This window comes from Cnephaeus nilssonii (genome assembly GCF_951640355.1).
Source record: "Cnephaeus nilssonii genome assembly, chromosome: 13".
In the NCBI taxonomy this organism is placed as follows: domain Eukaryota; kingdom Metazoa; phylum Chordata; class Mammalia; order Chiroptera; family Vespertilionidae; genus Cnephaeus; species Cnephaeus nilssonii.
This window is the reverse complement of record NC_137084.1, coordinates 4132424-4140480: the sequence shown is the minus strand read 5'-3', so window position 1 is coordinate 4140480 and position 8057 is coordinate 4132424. Positions and strand designations below refer to the sequence as shown.

General features: G+C 45.6%; 1 protein-coding gene and 1 pseudogene across 2 annotated transcripts in view; both read left to right on the top strand.

Moving 5' to 3' along the window:
• The first annotated feature begins 654 nt into the window (after window positions 1-654).
• Window positions 655-8057, top strand: part of ATL3 (atlastin GTPase 3) — a 33343-nt gene continuing 25940 nt past the window's right edge. The window contains exon 1 of the mRNA XM_079788086.1: window positions 655-946. Coding sequence (XP_079644212.1) covers window positions 901-946 — 46 coding nt within the window. The 5' untranslated portion in view covers window positions 655-900. The remainder of the gene's footprint in view (window positions 947-8057) is intronic.
• On the top strand, window positions 3842-6856 carry LOC307109245 (large ribosomal subunit protein eL34-like; annotated as a pseudogene). Its single transcript has 2 exons — window positions 3842-3853; window positions 6419-6856. The product of its transcript is annotated as a large ribosomal subunit protein eL34-like (transcript).

Sequence of the window (8057 nt, the reverse complement as noted above, 5' to 3'; positions counted from 1 at the left end):
CTGTAAACCTGAGGTTAACAAAAGATGGCCATGGCTTAGGCTGGACAAAGCTGGTGGGAGGGTTTCACTGCTTCCATTAGCTGTCAGAGTGGTGATGGTGCACCATCGGGCTTGGCCGGGGACGGGCATGTGGGTGAAGCTAATAATGGCGGTAATGAAGTCACAGCCTCCTCCCCTTGTGAAGTCAAAATCGTTGAAAAACCGGTGTCGCTCACGTCACCCAGGGTCAAGGCCTTCTTTCGGTCCTGAGGGCAGAGTGCCGCCCCGAGCAGTGTTAAAACCGCCTCAAACGCAGTGCCGACGGGGGCTCCATGCCGGTTATCCCAAGGGCTGGGTCCCGGGCCTGGTCTCCAGGCTAGGCTCCAGGCGGGACTTGCTGGCGGGCTCCCGCCCCGGCCGGCCCTCACCTCCCCGCAAGGCCTGCTGGGAGTTGTAGTTCAGTTGTCAAAAAGCCCAGAGAAGCCCATCCCCCTCTCCTGCTTCCTCTCCGCCCGGGATGAGTGCGCAGAACCCGGAGCCCTGGCGGGGACCCAGAGAGCATAGGACTACAATTCCCAACGGACCGCCGGCCCCAGTGCGCAGTCCCAGGTAGACGGCGGCGCGCTTCGCGCTCCCGCGCAGGCGCACACAGGTCGGGCGGTGGCGGGATTCGGCCGCGTGCGCTTTCCCGCTCCAGCTGGTCCAGGGCTCGCCGCGCCTGCAGCCTCCCGTCGGGCCTCGCCCACCCGCGCTGTGCTCGCTCCCTCGCCGCTCCGCGCTCCCCTCCTTCCCCCCCAGTTTCTTCCAGAGCCCAGGCCCCGCCCGTTTCCCGCCTCCAAGGCCAAGGCCAAGGCCAAGTTTGTTCCCGCCCCAGCCCTTCCCTCTCCGAGCCCTGCTGCTTCTGCTAAAGGCGGAGGCTCCATGTTGTCTCCTCATCGAGCGGTAGCGGCTGCCTCGGGAGGAGCAGGTGAGGCGCCTAATTCCCTCCCCCCCACCCGGGCCCACTTTATGGCCACCCCCGCTGCCCTTCCTGCTAGAACTCGAAGGAGACCGCCCGTCCGCGCCGCCCTTCTTCCTTGTCCCGGGGCTGGGACCGCATGTCCCTGAATTCGGAGCCGGGGGGCTGCTCGCTGGGCCCGGTCGGTCGGGCGCGGGCGGCGTCTTCCTCGGCCCCAGGCTGGGAGCGGCCGCCTTCGGGGGTCGGGCCCTGCGCCCGGGGGAGGCCGCTAGTGCTCCTCTGGGCCGTTGCTGCGGGTCTGGCGCCCCCCACCCCGCACCCCGCACCCCTGGGGCGGTGTCCGGAGGCTTCAGCCCGCTCTGGGCAGAGCCCGGCGCCCAAGGACTGCCGCCCCTTTCCGGCCCGGGCGCTCCGCACGCTCGGGGCCCGGGAGCCTGGGGCCGGGGGCTCCGGCCTCGCTCTCTGGCCGAGGGAGCGGGAAGGCAGCGGCTTTATTTCTGTTCGGCTCCTAAGAAGACCTCGGAGGACGGCGAAGCCTTATTTTTATCCTGACGACCTTGAGGCACAACAAGAAGTGTTCAGAAAGTTGGTTTTGAACCCACACTTCGTGGCCATAAAGGAGATAAGAGAATGTAGCCTAAATGGTTTGCTAGGAAGTTCTTTCAGTACGTTTGGTGCCGCACGTTGTTCTTTTGCTTTCCTGAAGACAAGAAAGGAAAAAAAAAAAAGTATTAAATGAAAACCAGATAGAAGTAACCCTAAGTCACGGGTACGACTTCACCTGTCATTCACCTGGCTTTGTTGTTTAACGTGCCTGCTGTCGAAATGGCCAGAAGTTTCACTTGCGAAATCGAAAGGCCAGGGAAGAAAATGCCATTGGAGAGTCGTTTAGTAAATAAAGCCCAGCCCTCAAGTTTGAGGACGGAGTTGGGTGGGATGTTTTGTGAAAGGGAGGAAAGAACTAACGGACCAAGAACGCGATTTCCCATTTTGACTTGCTTTCGGAGAAGCAAAACCCACATAGTTTTAATCTGCGGCAAGTACGGAACATGGCAATGTGCCGAAATTCTAAAATTAGTACTTTTTTCCAACCCCCATAGTAACTAGTTTGTACTGTAGTCTAGAAATCCCTGTTGTTTCTCTTTAACCACCTACAAATGAAACGCTTGGGTGAAAAGTTCTCTACATAATGAAGCGTTACTCTAGTACAGCACATTGTTTTACTAGCTAGGGTTTATCTCATTGGAGTAATCATGCAATTAAGAAAAGTCATAATAAATAGAGGATAAATGTGATGAGGTGTACTAGCATAATTTTCTTAGTTTTCACTAAATAGGTTTTTAGGATAGGCTTTTAAAAAAATTGGTACAGCACTTTCTCATTTTTATGATTTCTAAATCATAGAATAAAGAATATAGTCATGCCAATTATTTAAAATAAAATAGAGAATTGTAAGAAGCAAGAAATATAAAGTTTATTCTACCTCTCCTGTTCCCCAGTGGTCATTATTAACAGTTTGGTCACATATTGTTATTTATTTTGGGGGGTCACATATTTTAAGGTTCCTAGGAAGTACCTTAGAGAACCCTAGGTTGTATGAACTTGTTTGAGAACTGGTTTAGGATTTACCTTTAATGACTAGGCGTGCCTGTTAAAGTTTTACGGCCTTATTTTTCATTTTGAGAAATTGTTCAAATAACACAGCTACATTTTAAAGTTAGTCTCAATTCTAAAACATTTCCCCAAGTTATCTTTGACATGTTAGAAGCATATTCTCTAAGATATATCAAGGGGGAAAGTTTTTATTTAAACGAAAAATCTTTTAGTTGCCATAGCGTTGCAGTTCTCAGCACTGCTGCGCATTAGAATAACCTGGGGTTTTTAAAACCTCTGGATGCTTGGGACCCACCCACAGATTCTGATTTAATTCATTGAGTGGTTAGGCAACAGTTAAAAAAATCCAAATCTAATTTTCATACTAATTTATAATAAAATTTCCCTATAGGTGGTTGCTTATGTTTGAATTGGTTTGTATTAGAAGTTGATGCTCTTCATTGCAAGTTTCTAAAAAAAAATGTTTTTTGTTGGCATTTTAATTGTTAGAACACGTTAGATCTATTTCACAGCTAAGGAATGTTACAAATCAGGAAATAGGCTTTACTGGTATAGTAGGCAAATAAGCAAATGTTTAACTCTTCTTATGCCTTGAAATGATAAGGAATCTCAGGCCAATAAATACTGCCAAATAAGAAAGCCTTACTAAACTGGAACACATAATTAAAACCTGCAGGTAATGAGAATGATTTTAGTGGTGGTCTCATTTTTAGGGAAAAGTCTAATAAGATGACTATTAACTCATTCTCTATTAAAAAGATCCCCTGCCTCCCCCTGTGGTACATACAGCCTGGCATCATTTTTAGATTCAGTTGGGTCTCTGCATTTCTGAATCTTCAATACTGTTTAGTCATAATTGATCTTCATAAATCATGAAGCACTACTAAATTCTTAATTGACAAAGAAAATGATTTTGTTCAGCGTTCTGTGCTAAAATAGAATACCAAGGTTTTTTCAACAGATGAACTGAGAAAAAGCTTCTTCCAAAATCCTTTAATTAATTAGGATGTAAAATTTCCCCTGATAATTCTGTTTAGTTGTGTTTAAGTAGTGTTTTCACTGAAACAGCCTTAAAAATTTATGTGTATCTACCATCATACTCCTACCTTGAGACAAAGTAGAGCACATAAAACTACTTATTCGCCATCACCACAAAGGAACCACACCCAGCAGTTCTACATAGAGTTGGCTGAGGGCTTAGTACTTTCTCTTATGATGATGTTTTCTCTGGCCTGGTCTGTGAATTGGGAGCTTTAAAAACTGCCCGCAAGAACAAAGCATGAAAACGGTATGCTTCTGTTGGTGAGTGTGTTGCCTTTTCACTTTAGCGAATGGATTTCAAAGGGAGAGTGGGAAACTCGGGTCATAACTTTACCCTGAGTCATGTACTCTACCCAGTGAAACGTTTCCAACTGTAGTTAATATGCTTTTTGGAACTCATTGGACAGTAAGGACGGGCACTGAGGCTGGCTCCACCCTAGTGGTTCTGCCTGATTTTGTAGGGAAAACCAAGACACAGAGAATCAAGTGGTTTATTCAGGCTGTTACATTCAGTGCACAACTGGGCCCCACACTCTGGTCTTTCCTGATTGTTTTTTTTTTTTTTAAATATATTTTATTGATTTTTCACAGAGAGGAAGGGAGAGGGATAGAGAGTTAGAAACATCGATCAGCTGCCTCCTGCACACCCCCTACTGGGGATGTGCCTGCAACCAAGGTACATGCCCTTGACCGGAATCGAACCCGGGACCCTTTAGTCCGCAGGCCAACACTCTATCCACTGAGCCAAACCAGTCAGGGCTGGTCTTCCCTGATTGTTGAGGAGGCCTTTCTCCTATACATATTGCCTCACTAGAATAACAACCTTTGCCAAAGCAGCTTACACCATGGAAGGAGGATAGGAGAGGATTTGATGGTATATTGCATACAGGAAGATAGGGAAGATGTGGAGTCTGAACCATGGAGATTTTTTTTTTTAAATATATTTTATTGATTTTTCACAGAGAGGAAGAGAGAGGGATAGAGAGTTAGAAACATCGATGATAGAGAAACATTGATCAGCTGCCTCCTGTACAACCCCTACTGGGGATGTGCCCACAACCAAGGTACATGCCCTTGACCGGAATCGAACCCGGGACCCTTCAGTCCGCAGACCGACGCTCTATCCACTGAGCCAAACCGGATTCGGCTGAACCATGGAGATTTGAGAGAAGTGGATTAACTGGGGATTCATTTTGAAGATACTAAATGTAGATTTCGAAAATGTTAGTATTGGAAGAGTTTCTAGAGCTTAAATCTTGACTCATTTTTCTGTTGAGACAGACTAGACATGCCCAGAATCACACAGGTTGTGTGTGGTAGAACTGGAACAGGATCTTGTGTCCTGACTCTTACGCCCATTTATTTCTACATATTACTCCTTAGAGGTGATAGTGGAATATCCAGGTGAGTCTCTCCCTTCGGCAGTTGTACATTTGGACCTGAATGCAGGGTAGAAATTAATGAAGTGGTATCACCACCATAGAGGAGGGAGTGAATGAGAACTTCGAAAAAGATTGAAGCAGAGCCCTGGTGTATATCATAGGAGGCTGAAAAGAAAAAGAAGTGAAAGGAGATGATAAAGAGGTTGGAAGAGAACTAGGAATGTACACTGTCACCGAGTCCGTAGGCTTTAAGTTTTAGAAGTGGGAGGCAGTTGTGTTTTGTCACAGAGAGAGAGGATCGAATGAGAATCAAGAAAGGGCTGTCAAATTTGGCAAGTGAGGTCATAAACTGGAGAGATTGAGAGGAAAATCAGATAGAAAGGTGCTAAGGAGAATGGTTCCATATGTAGATGAAGACATACCTTCAAGGAGTTTGAAAATGAAAGACTGGACGGGGAAGGGAAGAAACTGATGTTTACTGAGGTGTACTATTGGGTTTAGTGTTCACAACACTAGGAAACTATATTCTTCCTATGTTAGGTACTGAGGCTGAATGCCTCCTAGTTTCTCTACTCCGCAGGGGTTCCCAGTCTGGGCTGTAAATTAGAATCACAATATAATAATTGTAATGAGTAGAATAACGATGTACAAGGTTTTAGTGGAAATGGGAAAATGGGTCTTCTTTATTAAGCCCCTAAAATGTGTCAATCACTGGGCTTTGAGATGGGTATTAGATTTATAAATATATGGAGCTATAAGAGGTTATAAATTTATCCATAGTCACATTGTGACTAAGTGGTGGAGTTTGTTTATTCCACAAATATTTATTGGATGTCTACTTTGTGTGGACACTGTTCCAGGATATTGGGGAATTATAGCACTGAACAAGAGACAAACATTCTTACCCTCATGGAGCTTACATTCTAGAGGGGAGAAAGTAAGGATTTAAGCCCTGCCTTGTCTTGATTGCAGAGCCTGTTTTCTCATCCCATGTAGGTGATGTGTCCTCTGAGAGGATAGGCGGGGCAGGATCAGGACAAGGGAGGGTGAAGGTGAGTGCTGAAGGATGAACAGGGGTGTGTGTGGAGGGAAGGGGGGAGAAGCATTTTGGGCAGTGAGAACGAATGGTTGAGTAGGTTGAACTGGAGATTTAGGAATTGGGATAGGACCTGAGTCCTAACGTTCTCCCAGTAGAAAGACCAACAAGAATTTGCCTGGGAGAACGAGGAGAATAAGAAATTAGAGGAACTAAGGCAGTGGAGGGGTGGGGTTTATTTTGAGTTGTCCATAAAATGTTTTTGATAGCCTTTATGTAGTTGCTGTCATGACATGTTCATGTGCTGTAATGAAGGAGTTCAGCCCTAAGGGACTGGTGACATCATCAAAGAAACACCTGGGGCCTCTCTTCCAGGGACGGTGACGCCAGGCATTATCCGTGGTCCAGCGTTTGACATACCGTTGGAGGCTGTCCTACAATACAGCCTCTAACAAAACTAGGCTGTCCCAAACCCTGGTAATAGAATTGTTTACCTTTATACCAAGAAGGTTGGGAAAGCACCAAAATCTCCATGTGGTGCGTGCCCAGGCCGACTTAGAGGATTTCATGCCGTGAGACCTCAAGTTCTAATGAGGTTGTCTAAAATGAAAAAGCTTGTCAGCGGGGCCTGTGGTGCATCCACGTGTGTAAATGTGTCCAGGACAGGATCAAGAGTGCTTTCCTTATTGAGGAGCAGAAAATCATGGTGAAAGTATTGAAGGCACAAGCAGAGTCAGAAAACTAAATAAAAAACCGAAGCTTTTTTTTTTTTTTTTTTTAGTAATAAAAGCAATTAAAAGGCACCCCCCCCCAAAAAAAAAAACAAAAAACAAACAAACAACCAAAACAAACCCTAAAAAAACAAAAACCACTTGGGGATGGTGACTTGGATGATCAACGTCATAGGCAAGAAATGTTGGAAGATGGCTTAGCCTAAGCGTTAGGGAATAGGCCCTAAAATTTGGATTAAGGGGTCCAAGGGATTGGGGAGTCTGAGTTGTGAGGATAAGTCAGCAAAGGACATATACATGACATCTGGAAAGAGGTGAGGAGAAGTAAAGTTTTTACTTGGCAGATCAGTAATGTAGTCCCACTGTCCTAGAAAGGCAGAGGGAAAGATGGTGTGAAAAGTGAGCAGCTCTATTTGTTTACATTGCATTCTGGGTACAATTCAAGCCAAAAGAACAAGATCTTTTAAAAATCCAGTATGCCCACTATACTGTTTGAAGAGAAGTGCAGGATCATCCCACTAAACATAGCCTGCTTCTCTTCCTTTTCACTGTGTTAGCGGCAGAGAGGAAGACATGAGTGAAGGCTTTATCACTTGTTTTTTTTTAAACTTCTCAGTGGTCTCCAGCTTCTCTTGAAAAGCAACTCACTGTGCATAACTGCATACATTTTTGTCATTGGATTCTATCCTGCCTGCAGCCCATGTATCCTTATCTTCCATGCCCCTTGCTCTAACAGTACCACCTGCATCCTTAGGGTTGCAGCTCTCAACTGTACTACAGTACATATTCATTCTTTTTTACGATTGCTTATTGTGTGTCTGCTAAATACCAGAACATTCACATTGCTCAGTAAACTTTAATAGCGAAGTAGATGAAATTGAAAGTATCATGAACTTAATTGTGAAGTCCTGGGTAACTGTTGTGTTGGTTTCTAGGTTTGGCTATATCTGATTGAGCCTCCAGATAAGTGATGTAAGCAAGGTCCATTTTAACTTTTCTTTCACATAAAAGTGAGCCTGCATGGCAGTTCTATTACATGAAGTCCTAGGTCCTACCTCTCTGTCTCTCTCTCTTTTTTTTTTAACCTTCTGGGGTCTTTGTCTTGCAGATATGGTTCCGCCCCCTGGTCCTACCTCTCTTGTTGCTCCAATATTCCTAGGGTGTTGCCCTCCTGTGCCTGGTCCAGGATGACTCACTCTCACTTCTCCATCTAGCCAGCAGGAAGGGGGAAATGCATGACCTGGAAGTTGCTATATCATTTCCAGTCAGAATTTAGTCACGTGACACCCTAGCTGCAAGGTTGGTTTGGAAATGTG